The following is a 22,028-nucleotide window of genomic DNA, read 5'->3' as shown; positions in this document are numbered from 1 at the left end:
TTGTTGTTCCATTCAGCGCCCTCGCCATGGCAACGGGGCAAAAGGCCCTTGGAAGCATGCAGCTCGTCTCTCTGGACAGCGCAGCCAGCTGGAAGTCTGTCTCCAGCTCCAATGCTTGCTAAATATCCCAAATATTCCTTTATAGCGCTGAAATGTTCAACTTTGCTCTGCAAGTTTAATTCACTTTGCACATGGTACTTGAATGTGGTCCACTAAAAAATACAATGCTAGGTAGATTTTAAACAGATTGGGTTGAAGATTGGATTTTCTGGGTTGCTGGTAACCCATTTCCTGGTCGCTTTAACTTATCATTGTGGGTAGTTAGGACCCCTTGTTGGGTCAAAATCTTGCTTGGTCATTTCCTCAACCCAATTCGCTGGGTTCAAATAATCCCGCATTGGCTTGGTTAATTTTGGACCCAGCGCTGGATTAGCTATTTCACCATTTTGAGTTATTTTTAACCTAGCAGTTTTAAGGGTGTATAGGGGCGATTTTCATTCATCCATTTTGTTTTTCTCTCAGCTGACTTTGGATGAGAGGCAATCAATTGAGGCCAGCAAGTATTCCTGTGGGCAATTTAGGTGAATCTTCAATGATGTTTTTGGAATGTGGGAGGAAGCTGGAGTGCATGCAAACTTGGCAACCATTGGGACGGAACTCCATTGTAAACTCAAGAACCCTGCTGCTGGTGTTAAGAGCACAATTTGCCGTGATAGAAGCAAATTGCTGATGTTGCATATGGCTCAATATCCAGTCCACACATTTTAATGTGCTCAACCGGTCAAAATTGCCTGTGAAAAACTGGTGGTGTTTCACAAGGCTCGATGTCCAGTCCACATAATTTTAATGTACTTTACTTGAATGTCAAAATTGTCTGCAAAACTGCTGACTGTTTCACAAGACTCGATATCTAGTCCGCACATTTTTTATGTACTATACCTAAATGTCAAAATTGCCTGTGAAAAACTGGTGGCGTTCCACAAGGCCCGATGTCCATTCCACATATTTTTAATGGGTACCTCAATGTCAAAATGACTTGGAGTTTCAGGAGGAAAAGTACGTTCAAGGTTGCAAACAGTGCGCAGAATACGGCATGCTAAGTTACCGCTGTATTTATCGTTACTGCAATTATTGTACATTATGTTGGGTTCCGACTTTTGTACAAATTCAGTTGACATCACTTGAAACTGAGCACCTTCATGTACGACATTTTAGAAACAACAAGTAAAGTATGTCTAGTATTTTTTGTTATATTTGGACTGAGTTTTTGGGTTGGGTTTAAATGATTAGCATATAGGTTGTGTTTGGAATCGCTCCCTTGATAGCGAGTTTGCTATTTTATGTATTTTACGATGTAATTAGCAACAGTAATGACGTAATTAACCGTACGTGAATGTTCCAAAACTATTTTTCATTTGCCTGATGACTACACTGTATTGTCCATTGTAGCTATAAAAGTCCCTCTAGGGATTTGGGAGTAGGGAATGATTCCAGCAATGTGTCTCATTCCTTATATTCGCTAATCGCAGGTAGTGGACTTTTTAGTTAACTCTATTATAGGAAGAATCGGGGCTGGACTGGCCATCTGGTATTCAAGGCAGATGCCCGATGGGCCGGCATCTTTTGCGGTACTATTTCATTGTTGTTTTCCTCCACTTTAGCCCAGGAGACCAACTCACAATATAGAGGAAGCAGCGCATTAATCCCCCAACATAATAGACAGCAAACTGAAGTGGTGGTCAGGAGTTTAAGTCAAAATGCCAGGGCTGCTTGTTTGTGCCAGTCCAGCCCTATAGGCTGAAAGGAATGAGTGAATGATTACAGCATGTCTTTGAAGACTGAAGTTAAATGATAGTTGTGAGCGGTTGTCCCGGTAAGTGATTGGCAGGTGATCAATCCCAGCAGGGCAGCATGAATGAGAGCGAGCCTTGTGTGTGTGTGTGTGCGTGTGTGTGTGTTTACACTCTTGCTCCGCCGTAGTGAGCTCCAGCACGCTGCAGGAGCGCTCGTAGTATTGTGGGGCCGAGGGGATGGGATGAGGGGGGCTTGTGCACAATCTCCCGTGACCAATGAGCGGGGTGCTGTCAGGGGTAACCACATGTGTCAGCCACTCTCGGCCAATAAAGAGCGGAGCGAGGCGGACCACAGGTGCGCGCCTCTGCCCGCGTCCCCTTGGCACAGCGCCCCGGAGATGCTGGAGAGAGACGCCTGGCTGCCCCGCGCCGCTTTCCCGTCAAAGGCTGCAGCCTCCTCCTGACTCCCCCACCCCCCCTCCTACTCCCCACTCGGGCGGTGATGGCGACCGCCACGTCCAACCACTTCAGCGTCCTCAGCAGCCCCGGCAGCCCTCCGCCGCAGCCGCAGTCGGAGTCCGGGACCATGCAGCAGCAACAACAGCAGCAGCAGCAGTACAGGGACGCGCACGCCCTGCTCCAGAACGACTACGGCGCGCACCCGCTCAGCCACGCGCACCAGTGGATCGCGGCGCTGTCTCACCACGGGGACGTCGGCGCCCCGTGGCCGCCCAGCCCGCTCGGGGAGCAGCAGGACGTCAAACCCGAGCGCGACGAGCTGCGCGACTCCGGCGGCGACGCGCAGCCGCGACACCATCACGACGCCAGAGCATGGCGCGCCGGCAGCACCGCCTCCGCGCACATCCCCGCCATGGCGACGTCTGAGGGCCAGGGGCTGCTTTACGCGCAGTCCGGCTTCGGCTTGATGCCCGGCGGCGGGGAGCAGCAGCAAGGCGGCATGCAGCAGCACCATCACGCGCACCCGCACGCGCACCACCACCCGCTGGGTCGGGACGACGACCAGCACAGCCGCAGCCCGCACCTGAGCGACCACGGAGGCGGGCCGCCCCCGCAGCCGCCGCAGCACCAGGACCACTCGGACGAGGACACGCCGACCTCGGACGAGCTGGAGCAGTTCGCCAAGCAGTTCAAACAGCGGCGCATCAAGCTGGGCTTCACCCAAGCCGACGTCGGTCTGGCCCTGGGGACCCTGTACGGAAACGTCTTCTCGCAGACCACCATCTGCAGGTTCGAGGCGCTGCAGCTCAGCTTCAAGAACATGTGCAAGCTCAAGCCGCTGCTGAACAAGTGGCTGGAGGAGGCCGACTCCACCTCGGGCAGCCCCACCAGCCTGGACAAGATCGCCGCGCAGGGCCGCAAGCGGAAAAAGAGGACCTCCATCGAGGTGGGCGTCAAGGGGGCCCTGGAGAGCCACTTCCTCAAGTGCCCCAAGCCCGGCGCGGCCGAGATCACTTCGCTGGCGGACAGCCTGCAGCTGGAGAAGGAGGTGGTCCGGGTTTGGTTCTGTAACAGGAGGCAGAAGGAGAAGCGCATGACGCCCATCGGGGGGGCCCTGCCGGGAGGGGAGGACATGTACGGGGACAGCCCCCCGCACCACGGAGGACAGACCCCGGTGCAGTGACCTCTCCCCTTAATACCCCCCCACCTCTTCTTTTTCTAAAATTGATATTGCGAGGACATACGAGTGGGATTTACAAACGTGGACGGATGCTCCTGAATTCGCGCTGCGGACTATTATGGGATGTATTCTCCTTCTTATTCATTATTCGTACGGGACGTGCTTCATGCTGCCGTGCAGGGAGCCAAGCAAACGCCTTTTGTGCGTCACCCTGCCAAATTGTGCGCACTCTCACGCGCGCACACACTCACACACAAAGAGAAAGGCGTCGTTTGTGGACGTGTCCACGGGGGTTGGGCATGAGAGAAGGGGGGAATGTTCTCGCGTGGGCTGGGGGAACCGCAGTGAGTAAAAAAGTGGGTAAATAAACGCCATCTTTGCGTGGAACAAAAGCAACAGGGGTTCCAACAGCTGCAGACACCTGCCTGTTCTTTTGCCAGCAACTGCAGTATTATTATTATTATTATTATTATTATTATTATTATTATTATTACTAGTATTATTATTGTTTAAATTATTTATTTTGTTTGTTGTGTTTTTGTTTTGTTTTTATTTCTTATTTAAAGGTTCATTTTAGTTCCATAGTTAAATGTAAATATTGCTCAGCATATTCTTATTGATATTATTATTACTTGACAATTACTAGCACGTTTTTATTATGGTTCTTTTGTATTCGTTTAGTTCAGTTTGAACGCACGAAAACGTTGAAAGCTAATAATAAGATTTTATTGAATAAAGAGGCAAGGATAGTGATTGCAACAATATTATCAGCAATGCATCCATTCCGTATAATAAATTAATGATAATAATAGTAACATAATAATGTTAATAATAATAATAATAATAATACTGGAAAGACTTTAAAGCTTTTTGTGTGCAGTGTGTTTTTGATGTTTGTTATTTCTGTACTTTTTTTTTCTAAGCAAGAAAAAAAAAATCTGTGTGACTCCAAAAGCAATTCAACCCGTTTATGCCTTCCTCTCCTATGAAGATGGAGGACGTTAATTCAAACAAATAATATATATAAATAGTAATAATGATTACAAAACAATCTGAATAACATGTCCTCCTGTATACCAGCTGTACAACTCATACATTCACCCAGACTCTTTGTGGGATGTATCGCATCATTTGTTGATTTGTTTTTGTACAGGGTTCGTTTTTGTATATTTGTCAGTCTGTGCCAACACACACACACACACGCACACACACACACACACACACGTTCTTGTGCTACTGTGATTTACATAAGCTTATCTGATGAGGACAAGGTTACACGGAGGCTGGCGTGCAGGTTTGAAATCTCCTGCTGAAAATGTCTTTTTGAAACCTGTGTGACGTTCAACGAAGCTCTCTGAATGTATGAACAGAATTTTCCCAGCAAACTTTTATAATATTCATGATATAAAGCGTAATAATCGTGGGATTTTTTTTTTTTTTCATAACAGGCCCGCAGTGAATCCTCTCTTGTGGCCTCAATGCTAAATTTGAGTTTCTGCCTTGCGGGAGGTCATGAATGCAAAACCAAAACAAAACACTTATCGACCTGAAATCTGTGACGAGGAAGAAAAAAAAAGAACAAATCAACAATTGCACAATTTCTACATGCTTTTTTGTCATTAAATCCTATTTGTTTTCTATGACACGTTGGTGCTTATTAATCTGCAGAAGAACGTTGGTCGTATTATTGTTGTTGTTATTATTATTATTATTATTACTATTAATATTATTTTAATGTTGGTGATTGTGACTTTCAATACATTTTGAGGTACTGTATTTAAATTGGATTAGTATGAAAAATATGCAAATCTCACAAAAAAAACTGCATCTTAAATTTTGATTTAAATGTTTGCAGTTTTGTGACGAATTCAAAATAATTTAATAGCACTATAGTTTGACTAGGGGGGGGGACGTTTTTGAAAGTTATGGCAATAACAACATTGTTGACATGTGACCAAAATAATCAGTATAATTACCCAATTGAAAAAATAATTATTATTCTTATTATTTTGCCCGCAATTGGTTATGAGTGTGACGTATTTCCGCTGTGGATTGACTCACCTTGTCGTTCCGGGAACATGACGTCATATGTTTAAAAGAAGCATGCGACGAGCGCCACGCAGTGGAGCGTTGCGGTACATTCGTGTAGTTTGGGGACGCCGACGAAAGCGGTTGAAGAATTAAGTCTTTTAATTTCTCGTTTATCAAGCCAAATCGAATGTTTTTATTGTTTAGTCTGTAGCAGGATTTGCCAAAGCAACACTTAACTTGAATGAGTGAGGGGAAATCCATGAATGACATTTACTTTAGGGAATAACAAATCAATCAATCTTCCCCTCTTTCACTGCCATTTCCAACTCCTCGAGGAGTTGAAACCCTGTCCGTCTTCCTTTTGTATCTGGTGGAATGATGAATTTTGGTAAAAAATTAAGAATGGCACATAATTTTAGTGATCAAATGTAAGAATGCAGTTTACAACAATCAAATACAATAAAGTAATATAGAGTAAATCATAATTTAGGGACAGTTGTGCCATTGGCACAAATTACCCAAGCCCACCATTTTTTGGGGTTTTTAACGACCATGTTTAGTAAAGTGTTGTTTTTTAAACGACGACGTTAAAAAAAACGACCATGTATAGTAAGGCTCAGTGCTGCCCTGGCATGTTGTGGCAAAAAATGGTACTGCACGTACAGCTTGCAACTCTCCATTCTGATTTACCTGTAAACTGTAAAACTCCTTAAAAATAGATGCGATATTGTGGGAGCGCAGTGTAAAACCGTAGTTGAATTTACAACTTAGCATTCTTTGTAAAGGCGCCGATAAATGATGCAATAGTAAAATCACACATATTTAATCCATTACCTCTACATACATTCATAACGTTACATCATGACACACGTTTATGAGAATCAGTCTGACTGAGCATTTATTCCATATCCATGATATACGTCAAGGTCACACAAGTAGGTCAAAAGTGGCACTAGCAATGCTGGGGTGGGAAGGGCACGTTACAAATAAGACACAAGTGCGATACTAGTGAGGCCACAAAGCGTACTAGTACATTGACCTTCTGGATAGCAAAGCATATCATTCAGAAGAAATGCTCAGCTTTCCATAGTGTGTATTTACAGTCAATGAGATGACACAATGCACACACAACATAGAAGATGATGTCATGGCTCTATGGACTACAAGCAGGAGTGGGTCCCTGTCAAATGTTTTTTTTTTCTCCCCCACTCTCGATACCACCACTAACTAAATCTCACGACAGTTGACCTTGCAGACACATAGTGACGACGTGTTCAAAGAAGTTTACAATTTCGCTTATTGACAACTGGGAAAAATACAGTCACAAATAAAGCTACAAATCAATAAATACATTTACGAAACAAATGTAACCAACCAGGTTACCCAAATAAAAAAAACATTTAGTAAAATATATATTTAAATTAAAAAAATAATAAAGCAAAATTATTTTTAAAAAGTATTTACAATGATAGTCAAATATAAATAAAAATATAAAATAATATAAATTAAAAAAGATTTCCCCACACAAGGCCAAATACGGGTGGCATAAGGCAAGGATGTAAACATTAAAAGTAAATTCAAAATATTAGACTTGTGGCAATATAGCTTTCAACTGTTTTTCACAATTTCCACTTTTTTTTGTGGTCATTCCTTCGGGTATTATGCTTGCATGGCTGCGTTGGAGCGCCTCGTTGTCAGCCGCGAGTGCGCGCACGCCACAGTGAGAAAAGCGGAAATGACGGGGAGACAGAAAAACAAAAACTTGACAACCGAGACTTTCGAGTGCCTCGTTGTACCTCGATTGCTCCACAACTACATTCCCACGACTCTTTCCATGCACATCTGCTGAATGACAAATGCACATAACGGAGCGGCCATCTTTGAAGCTTCGCGGGTCACAAATTGTCAGCATGACACTTTGAGTGACTAACATCGTTTTTATCTACTTGTACATCTTAAAAACAAATCATAAAAGAACAAAAACAGCACTGTAATGGGGCGAAGACCTCCGCCAAGGCCAAACAATCCTAATAATTCGGTTACTGCTTTGGTTTGTAAAAAATAAGACAAACATTGGTTTTAAATAAAGGGATGGAAATTAAACTTGTTTATCCGATTCGACAAAATAAATTGACAGATGACTCTAATCTTTATATACATATATATGTATATACTGTATGTATTTACACTTAAAAGCATTTGTCCATATGAATCTGGTGTAGTTTCATATCCTGCCTGCGCAAGGGTCAACAATGGTCGCAAATAGTTGCCATGGATACGGTAATGTAACACACACAAGTAGCTGCAGCGCACGACCACGCGGACGAGTTACTTCTCAAATTTGAACTACTTTTCAACTTTGGTCAACACTTGAGCGACTCCATTTCCGAGCACTCCGTGTCCATGTCAGAGTCGTACAACGAAATCCCCGTCGGGTCGCTGCCGGGCGACAGTGGCGGCGGCGGCGGCGGCGTGCGCGCGCTGCGGTCCGAGTGCGTGTCGTCCTGGAAGGTGTCCGTGCGGGAGTAGAGGCCCAGGTCGGCGAGCTCGGAGGGCGACGCCCCGCTCTCGGACGCGTGCTCGTAGCGGAAGTCCTCCAAGTCCACGAACCACTCGGGCCAGAAGCGGCGGCGAATTCGCTCGCAGTACATGGCCAAGTTGATCAGCTCGCCTGGACGACAACACGCACGAGACGCTCGCTAAGCTCGTCTTACGTCACATGATGTCACGAGAGGTCGGCCTCGCTCACCTTTGATGAGCTGCTCGGGTCGTGTTCCGGGTAGAGTCCACATGGCAGGCGCCAGGTGACCGAACACGGTGGCATCTACGCTTGAAATCTTGGAACCCATCAGGTACTTCTTATTGCCTGTGATGCAACAGAAACATGCAGTGCTCATTTTCACCACAGGAGGGCAGTCATGAGCTATTGTCATACCTAGCAGGGTGGCCAGCGTGCGCATGTCCTTCTCCATCATGGCGTAGACTTTCTCCTTGGAGAAGCGTCCCATCCCGTGGCCGTACATCTCCCGCTTGACGATGCCGCCGGTCACGTGACTCAGGATCCACTTGAGCAGCTCGCTCAGCGGCCCGCTCACGGACAACATCTTCTGCGTCTCCTCCAGGTTGTCCACCCACTGGCAGTACGCGATGGTCCTGTGGGCGCGGACGGGGAGGTCACCTGACCATGCTTGTAACGCATTTGACAGCTACGTTACATCCATTGAAATGATTTCATTCCTATTAATTGGTCATTTTTGAGTCAGGTTTCAAAGAAGGATCACAATTGATTTACAGTTGTCATAAAGTTGAGTTGAAAAGTTCAGCTGTCAGAATGTGTGACTGTGGGTTTCAAAGGAGGTTTGGGCTTCCATGTAGCGTCACAATTTTTTTTAACAGTTACATTATTGCATTAAAAAATTCAGCTGTCAGAATGTGTGGCCTTGGGTTTTAAAGGAGGAAAGTTTCAAAGGACGGTTTGGCTTCGATACAATGGTCATGACTTATTTACAGTTGTCATAAAATTGAGTTGAAAAATTGCTGTCAAAATATTTGACTTTGGGTTTTTAAAGAAGTCAAAGTTACAAAACAGGTTTTTTTTATTTTCTTTTTTTTACAGCTGTCACATAATTGCATTGACAAATTAAGCTGTTAGAAAGTGCGATTTCTGGTTTCTGGAGTCAAGGCTTCAAAGGCGGGTTTGCCTTCCATGCACGTCACGTCACAATTTTTCACAGCAGTCACTAAATTGCATTGCTAAATTTAGCTGTTAGAATTTGCGACTGTGTTTTATAGGAGTCAGGGTTTCAAAATAATTTTTTCAAAGGTTTAGCTTCCATGCATGGTCAAATATTTTTTTTTTACGATTGTCAGAATTTGTGACCGTGCCATGATAGCTAAGTGAGTATGCAGTTATTTAGAATTACACTACACTTATATGTTGTTTTTTTCCAAACGGCCTGATATATGTACGGTACCAGCATCGGCTGATACTGCACAGCTGGATATCGGAATCTGTATCAGGGCCCCCCAAAAATGATATCGGTGCAACATTAATGGCCATGGAGTAGCATGTAAGAGCGTACTCACCAGTAGAAGTGCTCCTCCACCATTTTGGAGATGGCGCGGGACACGGCCTTCTCCTGCGGCGTCAGGCTCTTGTTGAGGCTCACGCCCAGCCGCTCCTCCAGGAAGTCGATGATGAAGTCGGAGCCGCACGCGCGCTCGTGGTTGTACTCGATCCATGGCATCTTCCCCTGCGGCGACAGCTTCCCGTCAAAGTAGTTCTGCAAACGGGGGAGAAAATGACATTTAGCCCACATTGATCATTTTTCTGCACTTCTCACACTTCCACTTTCCTCAGCATGGCGTGCGCGCGCACTCATGGCCAACAATGAGGCACTCTAAAGCAGCCATCTGATCTTCAAATATGTATAACGTAGTAAGCAACAAACTTTGAATTCACTTTCCAGGTCCCCCCTTGTAACCTCACCGTCCCGTCCGCCCCTTCATTCACACGTGTACCCGCGGTTTCTCCTTCACCCGCTCTCACTGCCGATCGCAATGTCATCTCCAGGCATCAAGAGTCCACCGTGACTCCCGTCTGTCAACCTGACACGACTAAAACTTCTGACCGTTTCTTTAATCCGAGCGAGAACGCGTCCTACCCGGTAGGGCAGGTCCACCATGCGGAGGTACGTCTCCGTCTTCAGGCAGAAGGGGGACAGCGACGGGGCTCCGCTTTTGGGCCGGGAGAACTGATGCAGAATAATGGCATCGGTCGAGTCCAACTCGTCTTCTTTTCTGGGCCAAGCAAACACACACGGAGATGTAGAACTTTGCAACCATAATAACGAACAAATGGGTACGATAAGAGACATGCAATGGTATCATGATTTAGTTTTGTATATCAAATCAATTTAAAAGATCAATTAGTAAATTTTTACTACTTCTCTAAAGAGGCAGTTTTTTTTGTGCTATCCTCCATGTTGTCACTCTCTTCATTTGATAGACAGCCCCCTTTGGCTTGTCAAAAATAATAAGCAGTGGTCACGTGACATGCAATGTGTCACGTGAATCCTTGCAGGGGAAAAGCAGCCTACTCGCTGAGGAGACACGCATCAGTGTGGAAAGGGCACGTGCAGTGGTCACAGACTATACAAAATAATGAATGTATAAATTGTTTGACCGCATTTGAAGTTTAGTGTAATACTCGAAATAAAAAAATAACTACAATTTTGCTGGGTATTTAACCAAACCACATACCTTTGTCTAATGAGTGTCAATTGTCTTGATGCTAACACATAATAAGAAAACCCATTAATGGGCTAACATTAATAGCATTGCTATCTTGGCAGTTTTACACCCTTACAAACACTTGTTACTTGCCTTGTTAAAAAATGCAAGATATTAGGGTTGTATTGTGTATTTTAAACAACCACAAAACATTTCCTTTCACTTGCCTGATGCTAACACACAATGCAAAACAGCTTAGAAAAGGTAACATTGATCTTATGTAGCATGTATAGTGCAGTGTGTGTGTGTGTGGGGGGGGGGGGGGGGTACGTCACGACCGCCCACTCACGAGTCCATATTCTTCACGCAGACTCCGCTCTCCCCCCCCCCGCCCAACCTGTTAACATAAGTAATAACACCCCCCCCCCCACCCCCCAGTGGAAAACAGCAGCACTCCTCCCCCTCGTGTGTTTTTACCTGACGGCCAGCAATTCGTGCAGCAAATACGCAGCGGCAGCCAGCAGAGCTCCTCCGGTCAGATAGAGCGTCTTCCGCCACCACGAATCCGAGCCCAAGGCCGACATGATCGCGCCGCGGTCGCCGCCCAGGGGAAGGGCGACGATGGCCCCATAAAACGACGGCTTCCCGCCGGCCGAGACGCCCTGGCTGCGGCCGAGGTCAACCGCGCACGACCGCGTCCAGGCGAAGCCCACTTGCCAGCAGCAGCACATGCTCGTGGCCGTCCGCGGCCGCTTTCCGCCTCGCTGTCGGCCTCATGGGTGCCGCGGGGTCGACGGCGGCAGGCCGGCGGACACGACGAGCACCCCGGCCGCGGTTCGTCCCCGCTGCGAGCTCTTCCACGACACCGCGGAGCTCTTCTTCCTCCTCCTCGATGGGAGCGTCAAGGCGGGCGCGTCAGTCCGGGGGCTTCCGGTTGGGCCTTTTGCATTAAAAGTGAAATACTGTACTGTACTGATGTCTAATTTAACATTACAAGTTTTCTTTAAAAGCTTTTACTTAAAGAGCACACATAGTCTTTCTTACCACATGTATCTGTACACGTTTTAAGTACAGAGTCATCTCTGTGGCATTTGTTGAAGGATTTGTCACTTTATTGTGAAGGCCAACCCCAGTTTAGCATTTCCTCGAGTTTTACACAAACAGTGACGTCAAAGTCCAGGCAAGCGCAGATGATAAATGGTCCGCCTTTGCTTTTGTAATCTTCACTTTTGAGTGAAAGTGACAACCTTGTACACCAAACATTTTATTAGCATAATATTCAAGTAGACAAAACAGTTTCAGGTAACGGAATATTCCGGTAGGGTGAAAGAAAGCCCTTTTATATATATATATATATATATACTCAAGTGAACAACAGTCATGTAGCAGATGGACACTGCCAGAATGCAGTTAAGTGCCCCCCTCCCCCTCTTGTTAAGGAATGCTGCATTTCTCTCTGTGACTTCAGAGCACAAATGAGTAAAATGTCACCAAGGAAGGAAACCAACACGCTTCAGGACTGTGTGGCAAAATCCTCCACCGGAAAGAAACAACTTTTTATAATTTACACCCCGAAATGGAACGCCGTGTCCTTTCTAAAATCAGCAGCTTTCATTTTGTAAGGCTTTAAATGTACCTTGACGTTAGTACGCGCGCACTGCAAAACTACACATTCACACATTTGTGCACAGGTTATCAATTCCATAATTAAATAATGCAAAAAAAAAAATTTACAAACAAAACAGCTTCTATTTTAGTTGGAGGGGAAAAGCATCAAATCTAAGAAGAAAAAAAACAGTGGAATCATGATTGAACGAACGTGAGTGTATTTACAAAACAGAGGTGGGTATTGAAAGGATCACATTATTCCTAGTGGACAATACTGCTGCACCCTGAGCAATACACACACACACACACACACACACATCCAGAGTTGTGATCAAGTTTTGTTGTTGATGGGAGTGGCCTCCTATGTGACGTTCAAGGACATCAGGATGATCATTGCGATCGGCATCATCCCTTCTCGCTTTTTGACTGCAACCGTATCTCAGAGAAGGGGGGGGGGGGGGGGGGTCAAAGTCTAATGTGACGTCCCAACTGCCTTTTTTTGGGGGGGGGGGGGTTTCTGTGCCGGCGCTACGATTGGTTGTACGAGTTGCTTTGGTTGCCGTTGGAGCTCTGATCGTTCTCGCTGGGAACAACAACAAATAAAAACGGTCAGTTATTTTGTCGTGTCAGCCATTTTGTGACGACCGAATGTACCTGTTGGGAGGCGGTTTGGGTTTGGGCATCTTGTTGAGCACAGCGGCGATCTCCTTGCGGTCATCGAAGTTCTTCCACTGGTCGTACAGCTTGAGGATGACGCGGATGATCTCCAGGATCTGAACACAGGAAAACATTGAAGTCCGAAAAGGATAATGACGGATGATGAACGTCCCACTTGCAAGTATCTGAAATGCGTGCGTTACCGCAGGTCATTCAAAAACGTTTGGTGCATGATACTATATATGCAGTATAAAATTAAAACAAATGGAGGAAAAAAGTAATTTAAAAAAAAGTTTGACAAAGATGTCTTTTCTTTTTTTTTTGTGGTTGAATGTTAGCATACAAAAGAAAGAGAAACAAGAAAAAAAAGAACAAATGTAGGATACATGGCAAATGTTGAATGTCACAAAATGTCATACAAAAATGTTTCCATTAAAAATCTAAAATAAAAAGTTAAATGGTAAAAATTGTGAGAGAAAAAAGGACGAATTCCAAGATTTGTTATTTCATATTTCATTTCGATCATATTTCTTTTAAAGAAATTAACAAAAATTTCCTTTATAATGTTTCAAGATATTACATTTATTTAATTTTTAAAAAGTATTTTATTTTTGTATTTTTTTTAGTTAACTGGTGTGGTATATTGTCAATAAAAAAAATCTGATACCTTAAAACCTATTGGAAAAAAGTGTACAAGTGTGAATTTTAGCATACAAAAGAAAGAGAAACAAGAAAAATAACAAAATGTCATACAATCATTTTTCCCCATAAAGTTCAATGGTAAAAATTGAGAGAGAAAAAGTTGAATTCCCAGATTTTTTTTCACATTTTATTTCTCATTTTTCTTTTGAAGAAATTAACAATAAAAAATAATTTTGTTTCAAGATTTAATTTTTAAAATGTATTTTATCTTCGTATTTTTTTAATTAACTGGTGTGGTCAATTAAAACAATTCTGATACTTTAAAACTTCTGGGTGAAAATGTGTATTATTAAAAAAATACATTTAAAATTTTAAAAAAGCAGTGTGAATTCTTGTAACATGAAAATGTATCAAACACAAACCTTTTAAAATTTTAATTAACTATTTTTTTAAGCTATACCACCATTTGTTTTGTATTTTTTAAATATATATAATTAACTGAAAACAGGATACCACATTAGTTTATGAAAAAAAAGTTAAGATAAATAAGAACGTGACAAGATAAGACACCATTTTTAGTTTGATATAGACATATATAAGATAGAAGCGATTTGGAAAATAAAAAAGTGAACCGGCTCACTTTATGGACCAAATGAAGAGCAGTTATGTCATGCGTGTGTCTCGGACGTTCTGTTCTTTGCTTCGACCACATTGTTGAATTATTAATGCCCAATCTATAATATATACGATCACCCTTTTCGGTATGGGACAAATACAACCCGCAGCCATTTTTTTGGACAACTATTTTCCCCCGTGCGCGTGCGAGTCCAACCTTGTCCATGTCCACGAAGAGCTCTGCAAACCACTGCCTGGCGTCCTTCTGCTGCACCACGCAGGCCACGTGCAGACACGCTTGGATGGAGGCAAACAACAAGCTACGTCAATACGACTGACTTGGAGAGAGAGGGGGGGGGGGGGTAGCGGGGGGGTCACCGGTCGTACGCACCCAGGGCGATCATGAAGGGAGGGTAGAGCAGACACAGGTCGGTCCTGTAGGTGTCATTCACGATGCGCCTGGGGAGAGACATGGTGGAGAACGATGCTACAAATCGCTGCAAAAAATGGGACGATAGACATAAAAAATGGAAGAAAAAAAAAAAAGTATGAGACCGACCAGGCCAGCGGCAGCAGCATGTCCTCCTGGCCCATGTCCTGCACGTACTGCAGAAGTGGTCTGTATGGGTGGTACACGATCAGACAGCAGTCCTGAAACGCAAAACACAGCAGCTGCTAACCCCCTTCCACGCAAACATGATATACCTTTTTTGCCTGGGTCAACTGTTTTATACTGCTTGAAACTAGGGGTGTTGAAATTAGTGCATTCATTTTAAGTTACGCCACAAATTTTTTTTTAACGTGCGATTAATGATGGAAAGCCTGAACTGGGGATTTCCGGCCGCGAGGCAGCAGACGCGCCCACGTCAAAATGTTGCAGCAATACATTTTATTAGAATGCATATATTTGTGGAGATACTGTATTTTACCATTTTAAAAATGTGTAAAATATCACAAGTTACTTCGTGTTAAAGATTAGATAGCTCTTATTATGAAAAGAAAAATGCACAGCTGTCACTGTCTTACAAATGCAATTATGCCATCTAGTGGCAGAAAAATGACCAACACAAATCAATATCACAATTTTTTTTTTTTTTTTTACAGTATAGTATATCTTTTTAATTTTAACTAAATTTTATGAATTATAAAATGACTATCAATGACTAAAAGATGCAGCGATATTTCTATTAGTTTAACATTTGACTTTTTTTTTATTGGACATTCAGAACAGATATACAATTTTCAATTTATTGTGAGTTATCTAATGAAGTCACGATTTTCATCGCTTTGACACGCTTCTTTTTACGCCTCAATATTAATGTCACACTGTCGGTCAAAACAAACCTACAATACCGGAAATATGATGAGATTTGTCCACCATTCCATATCGTCACAAAAACATGCAACTCACCATCAACTCGAGCAGGTAGAACTCGCACTCTAATATCTGCAAAGACAACACAATTATGAGCAAAGTCAACAATTACGAATGACTAAATACGAAATGAAGCGGCCATTTGCTGTACGAGCGCGAGATGCAACGTTAACCCTCACGAGCCTCTCATCTTTTTCATTTTTCAAGTACTTATTTCAACCTTCGCTTAACTAACTGAGTGGCCGTTGTCGCTGACGCCGTCGTTATTATGGCGTCTGCGTATGACATCCAAGGAGTCTTAGCAACCTGCTGCCCGTCCTCGTCACTACACAAACACTGGCGCTATAAATAAAGCTTTACATGCACAGCGAACATGTCACAGATCCTTTCATAGGCGTGGTGTGCATTTACTTACGTGACTCATCCTGTACGGGAACTCCTTTGGGAAGGCGTATGAGAATCTTGTTTTCACTAGTTTGAAGAGAGAGAGGGGGGGGGGGGGGGCGACAACATGTCGTGCATTAAATGCCAACGGTTCGACTATTAATTTGTGTTGACTTACACACAGATGTGGCTGCAGAGATCAACCGCGTGTTGGAAACTACTCCAAATTCCTACGGATGAGAAGAAAGTCATAAGATTACGGGAAGAAAAACTTCAGATTTTATAAGTTACAAATTTACTAGGAATAGTCATATTATATATATATTTATTTATTTATTTATTTTTAAGAAACTTAAAAAAAATATATATACTATCAGGAAAAATATATCCACTTACCAGAATTAACTCATAATATTTTAAGAATAAAGGGGTTATATTTGAAGAATAAAGTTCACATTTTATAACAAAATGAGATATTTACTAAATATGAGAAAAGGTTTGTGTTCATTTAATGAAGGTAAAGATGTAATCGTACAGAAAGGCATTGCATACACGAATTACAAGGAAACATTCTTTTCCAGACAATTAAAAACAGCTCAGTGGGCCTTAGTGGTAGAGTGTCCGCCCTGAGACTGGGAGGTCGTGGGTTCAATCCCTGGCCGGGTAAAACCAAAAGACTCTAAAAATTGGACCAATTTGCTTGACACTCAGCATTAAGGGTTGGAATTGGGGGGTTAGATCGCCAAAAGATTCCCAAGTGCGGCCGCTGCTGCTGCTCACCGCTCCCCTCGGGGATGGGTCAAATGCGGAGAATGAATTTCGCCCCACTTAGGTGAATCTTAATCTTAAATATTAAGTGTGAATAATGGTTGTCATGAGGAAAGTGAAGTTTTACTAGTAATTGAATATATATATATATTTTTTTATATATAATTTGTGAAAATTAGAATTTTATTAGGATTAATGTATAACAAAAAAAGTCTGAATTTTTATGAGAACAAAATTATTATACAAAAAAGTTGCAATTTCAAAAAAATAATATATATATATATATAATAATAATAATAATAATAATAAGGAAAAAATACAATATAAACAATTATAAAAAATACAATCGTTTTCTTTGTACCAACTTTTTTTTTCTTTTAAGTGAGGACTTAACAGTATTTTGTTGCAAGTTTCCATACCTCCACTTTGGAAGCTAAGAAAACACAGGTCGGAGCCATGAGAACTGGGTCGATACTTTTCAGTGAATATCTGCCGAGAGGCAAAACAAAAAAAACCCGTTAGCTTGAAACCACACAAATTCTGTGCCATAGCGCCAACGTCGCATTTGATCATCAAATATTTCAGACATTCTGATTATCGCGCCCGGAGCTTACCTTGCATAGAAGCGTTTGAAGTAGACCGTCGCGGTGGCGATAACCTGTTGCCTCAGCTTCAAGTGTTCTCCCAAAGCCTGAATGACTAACAAGAGCACAACAGTTGAACGTTACAGTCAATCAAGCACAAAATTGGCGACACAAAATAAATCGCTGAAAAATGTATAATTTAAATACATTTTCATTAAAAAGCTAAATATGTTCAAATTAACTCGAGAAATATTTTGATGTAACTTAAAATATATTTCAAATGAATATGATAAATGTGTCTAAATTATTATTAATAATAATAATATATATATATAAATTAAATATTTCAAAAATATTGCATTTTAAACATTTTTTAAAAAAAAAGCAAATTTTGCTAATTTTAAACTAATACAATAATTGCCTAAAAACTTCAAAACAACTTGAAAGAGATCGCAAATTAATGTGAAAAATATTTAAAATGAAAACAATAACTGATTTACGATTTATTTTTTTTTAATTAAACTCACATATTTCAAATTCAAGATACATTTTAACAAAGATTTCAAGTTGAAAAAATATTTGAAATTCATTTTGAGAAATATTTCTAACTAACCCATATTGGTAGGGGAAAAAAATCAAATTAGGTTTGAAACCTATTTCAAATTAATTGAAATAATATTTTGAATTCAGTTTTCTTTTGAACATGGAATGGATTGTTGTTTGCGCTGTTGAGTTTGCGGAGTATGACAGAATGTAAACACCGTTGGCAAAGAAGATCTGCAGCTTCCAGTATTCCTCCTCAGAAAGGAACTTGAGGTCCTTCTGTCGTTCCTTCATGAGGTCCTGCTTGTCCAGCACCCACTGCAGACTTGGCCAAGACAAAATTGAGCATTTCAGCCACGTCGCACGATGTCTTCCCAATTTTTCACTCCATCATCACTAAAGAGCAATTTTCATATTGCAAACTATATCGTTCACTTATGTACCGATTGGAAAACTGGTTTTGGAACACTGCATGGTGTGCATGAAATTACATACAGGATTCACATCAGCTAGTGGTCTCAGTGATGTTTTGACTTGGAGAAGATAATGTGGTTGCACAAGTGTGCACACCCTCTTATAGCTGGGAATACGGCTGTGTTCAGAATTAACCAAACACATACATTGACACATCACCAGCTTGATTTTCATTTCAACTGAAATAGATAACATTACCAAGTAGCAGTACTTGAGTACTCAGCCTGTGAAAAAAAGGGATTTCAGTGCGTCCCTTGTCACTCCAGTTGCTAAGGAGTAATTCCAAACACAGCCATGCTCATTAGCACAAAATATGTCAATTAAGCGTACAATGTTGACATAACCACCGGTAGCCTTTTTTCTTAGCTGTTACTAAGCACAACCGATTGTTTCAAACAAATTAACATTCAGGGTAAAAAAGTGACGTTGACTTTCAAAGCGTAAATAGTCGCATTTGGAGTCAGAGAATCGCATTTTGCCTCCTAGGAAGAGTTCGAGAGTGGCGGCTAGCTTCCGCGCGGCTAATGCTAGGCCCCGAGAAATAGACGGCAGCTACGGCGATAAAAACATTTCGTGTCCGCCTCGTTGCTTCAAACTTACTAGTGAGAACTTTGCCAGAAGTTTCCAGCCATTGCGGACAAGACGAGGCAGAAGAGAACACTTTAAATTTGCGTTAATTTACTGCAAAAGAGTGGACGCCGGAAACACTGGAGTAACGCAAAAAACATTCCGGGGGGAACGTGTGAGGTAAGGTAAACAAAGGTTCCGCGTGTCACTTTTAGTTTATAAAGACAAAAAAAACAAAAAAAATTGAAATTGTTTTTTAAAATAATCTAAGAATGGGGTCTGCTAGTTTAAATTGACTATAGAGTTACTATTATTATTGTTTTTGTATGTATATATTATGTTATTATTTAATTTTATATTATGTTTTTTAATCGATTAAGATTGCATTGCTATCATTACTATTAAATAATCAATCCATAAAACATACTTCTGAATTAAAAATAATAATACTAGTAATTCTCCAATGTAAATTGTGCTCTACCTTTTTGGCCTCAGTCTTATTTATTTATATGTTTGTCAAGTTGATATAGAAACATTATTTCGTGCTTTGTGAGTAATAATAATGATAATAATAATAATAATACCTAGTGGTTTGGGAAATTAATAAAATAATAATCACATCGGAATGTCACATTAGGTCAACCCGTCGTTTAATTATGAGGTCAATCTATCATCTGTGTCACTTGCTTGGCATAACCTCGATAAATGCTTTGCTTGCAGGTGATGTCACGCAGAGGCCGGGCAGCTCCGGCATTCCGGCAGAATTCCAGGGAAGGGCCGATAATATAAGGACCATCCTCATACTGGTGCCAGTCCAAGTCGTGAGAGACCCGCAGAAGAATCAACATTATGAGCTCCAGTCCAGACAGGATGTCTTCCTACCGTCGTCAGTTCGACAGCGCCCTCGTGGATGTGCCGGCCGTCTACCAACTTCAGTTGTACAGCGCATCCGCAACAGGTCAGGAGAGGCAACACCGGTCTGCAAGCCTCACCCAGAGAGGGCGGAAGGGCTTATCTGAAAGGTCTCACCAAATCAGGTTGCTCACTTTTGAAGAAAATTCTTCAATCTATTTGGAAGCATTTGTATAATGTGTCTTTTGGGCAGTGCCAGCGTGGGCGCCCTGTGCTATGGCTCGTCCACGGGCCTCGGACCAAAGCTGGATTTAGATGTTGCTTCGGTAGAGAACCAGGCTTTCTTGGTGACCCGGACTGGCGAGAGGCAGGAGATGATGGCCCTCAATGACCGTTTGGCAGCATACATCGAAAAGGTCGGCATTCTGTAACTCTTTTTTTTTTTGTGCTGTATGTAAAAATGATTATTTTTTGTTGCCGTGCGTAGGTTCGTACATTAGAGTCCAAAAACAACATGCTGGAGGCTGAAATCGAGTCCCTGAGGGGCCAACATGTCCGCCCGTCGGGACTCAGGCAGCTGTACGACTGCCAGCTGAGGGACCTCAACCGGGCTGCTGATCAGATCAGAGCTCAGAGGGTGAGCAAGACCAACAACAATCGAATACATACCTTTGAATATACACGCTCATTTATTTGTCTGCTCTCTGCAGGACTCGTCTTTGGCTGCCAAGGAGGCCATGTTGGCCCAGCTGGACCCGTTGAAGACCAAATATGAAGAGACAGTGGAAGCTAGGAAAAGGGCAGAGAGCGAGATCGACGATCTCCGCCCGGTAACAGAGCGATTTTATTGTATTTGTTTTTAAAATGAAGCAATAATCAAGATTAAGAAATAATCTATAGCTGCAGCATCTTTATATGGCCCCCTTTTTTTTTTTTTTATTCTTATTTGATCGGCCACTTGTTGCCAGGCAGAATTTGTGTTGCTTTTACTGTATAACAGGAGGTGGATAAAGCGACTTCAGCACGTCTCAGCCTGGAGAAACATTTGGACAACTTGGAGATGGAACTCACGTTCCTGCAGAGGGTTCACAAAGAGGTCACGACATGAGTCCAAATCGTTTTCTAACAAAGTTCAGTTTTGTGTGACATTTTTGTCGATGTCATTAAAAATAAAAAGGAAATCGAGGAGCTGTTGCAAAAGATCTACTCGGCCAACTCCAAGATCGACCCGTCTTTCGACGTCCCGGACCTCTCGTCGGCTCTCAGGCAGATCCAATCTCAGTACGCCTGCATTGCGGCCAAAAACCTGCAGGTGGGCTGTTTTCATGGCGGCACAGCCGGTGTCCTTCTGTACTAACATTGAATTCCTGCAGGAAATGGACACTTGGTACAAAGCAAAGTTTGAGGACCTGAGCCACGCATCCGCCAAACGCGTCCACGGCGTCCGAGGTTTGAGGGAGGAGTTGGGTAGTTACAAGAAGGACGTGAGTATTCCGTATGGTTGATTTGCTTCAAAAAAAACAAAACCCTCCCACATAAATCATATGAAACGGTTTACAATCCATATTTAACAAGTAATAATAAATCCTTTTTCAAAGTGATGCTTAAATGTGTGTTTGTATTTTGCTAGTCAAAATTGGCTGTAGTTGGTTTTGCTCTGACCAACCAGAAGACAGAAAAGGTCTTAGGCAGATTAGATTGACATGGCAACATGGAGAATGAAATTTGATTGGACCAAAAAAAAAAAAAATTAAGATGAACTGGAAGTAGGAATAAATTAATGCAATTTCATGATTTTTTAAAAATAATTTTTACATTTACATTACAATTTTAAGTCAGTACTTCTGATAGCGACTGCCCGCGATTGATACGTTTTTTTGTTTTTGTCGATGTGAAGATTCTCAACAAGGAACAAGAACTGGACGCATTAAAGAGCGGAAACGCACATTTGGACACTCTGATCCGAGATTCTTTGGAGAAATACAAGAAGAGAGAAGATGAGCTCCAGGCATGTACAGTAGATGGATTCTGCCATTTGCCACTAAAAATAATTTCTAAAAATATGTTGGTTTTTTTTACATGGCAGGAACGCATTGAAGCCCTCAAACTGGACCTGAACGTGATCAAGAAGAAGATTGCGTTGCATCTCCGCGAATATCAGGATTTACTCAACATCAAAATGGCACTTGAGATTGAGATTACCACATACAGGTTAGGGGAAAAAATCCCATTTAGCTGTGACCCAATACTTTTGTCCATGTACA

At 42.4% G+C, this 22,028-nt stretch overlaps 4 protein-coding genes across 4 annotated transcripts in view; 2 read left to right on the top strand and 2 right to left on the bottom strand.

The window, feature by feature from the left end:
* Window positions 1-822: 822 nt before the first annotated feature.
* On the top strand, window positions 823-5,075 carry pou3f2a (POU class 3 homeobox 2a). The gene has a single exon (XM_086061828.1). It carries the CDS (start codon window positions 2,296-2,298, stop codon window positions 3,433-3,435), a length of 1,140 nt encoding a protein of 379 aa, XP_085917954.1. The 5' UTR covers window positions 823-2,295; the 3' UTR covers window positions 3,436-5,075.
* Window positions 5,076-6,270: 1,195 nt separating this feature from the next.
* faxca (failed axon connections homolog, metaxin like GST domain containing a) lies at window positions 6,271-11,611 on the bottom strand. Its single transcript, XM_086060608.1, has 6 exons — window positions 11,173-11,611; window positions 10,128-10,263; window positions 9,550-9,746; window positions 8,399-8,616; window positions 8,213-8,329; window positions 6,271-8,134 (listed from the first exon to the last, which is right to left on the bottom strand). The coding sequence occupies exons 1-6, from the start codon at window positions 11,424-11,426 to the stop codon at window positions 7,827-7,829; spliced, it is 1,230 nt and encodes a 409-aa protein (XP_085916734.1). The 5' UTR covers window positions 11,427-11,611; the 3' UTR covers window positions 6,271-7,826.
* Window positions 11,612-11,943: 332 nt separating this feature from the next.
* On the bottom strand, window positions 11,944-19,090 carry ccnc (cyclin C). Its single transcript, XM_086060609.1, has 12 exons — window positions 18,946-19,090; window positions 18,090-18,196; window positions 17,359-17,443; window positions 17,164-17,233; window positions 16,155-16,206; window positions 16,008-16,063; window positions 15,629-15,664; window positions 14,777-14,868; window positions 14,609-14,676; window positions 14,435-14,514; window positions 12,958-13,076; window positions 11,944-12,886 (listed from the first exon to the last, which is right to left on the bottom strand). Exons 1-12 carry the CDS (start codon window positions 18,975-18,977, stop codon window positions 12,832-12,834), a joined length of 852 nt encoding a protein of 283 aa, XP_085916735.1. The 5' UTR covers window positions 18,978-19,090; the 3' UTR covers window positions 11,944-12,831.
* Window positions 12,974-22,028, top strand: part of ngs (notochord granular surface) — a 9,750-nt gene continuing 695 nt past the window's right edge. Inside the window, exons 1-10 of the mRNA XM_086060607.1 lie at window positions 12,974-13,154; window positions 19,633-19,949; window positions 20,018-20,180; window positions 20,252-20,401; window positions 20,475-20,594; window positions 20,765-20,860; window positions 20,942-21,076; window positions 21,138-21,248; window positions 21,662-21,772; window positions 21,851-21,975. Coding sequence (XP_085916733.1) covers window positions 19,762-19,949; window positions 20,018-20,180; window positions 20,252-20,401; window positions 20,475-20,594; window positions 20,765-20,860; window positions 20,942-21,076; window positions 21,138-21,248; window positions 21,662-21,772; window positions 21,851-21,975 — 1,199 coding nt within the window. The 5' untranslated portion in view covers window positions 12,974-13,154; window positions 19,633-19,761. The remainder of the gene's footprint in view (window positions 13,155-19,632; window positions 19,950-20,017; window positions 20,181-20,251; window positions 20,402-20,474; window positions 20,595-20,764; window positions 20,861-20,941; window positions 21,077-21,137; window positions 21,249-21,661; window positions 21,773-21,850; window positions 21,976-22,028) is intronic.

The sequence above is a fragment of the Leptonotus elevatus genome, chromosome 18 (assembly GCF_054856555.1).
Source record: "Leptonotus elevatus isolate MCC_2025b chromosome 18, RoL_Lele_1.0, whole genome shotgun sequence".
Classification (NCBI taxonomy): Eukaryota; Metazoa; Chordata; class Actinopteri; order Syngnathiformes; family Syngnathidae; genus Leptonotus; species Leptonotus elevatus.
Note: the sequence above shows the minus strand (reverse complement) of the source record. Positions and strands in the feature narration are given on the sequence as shown.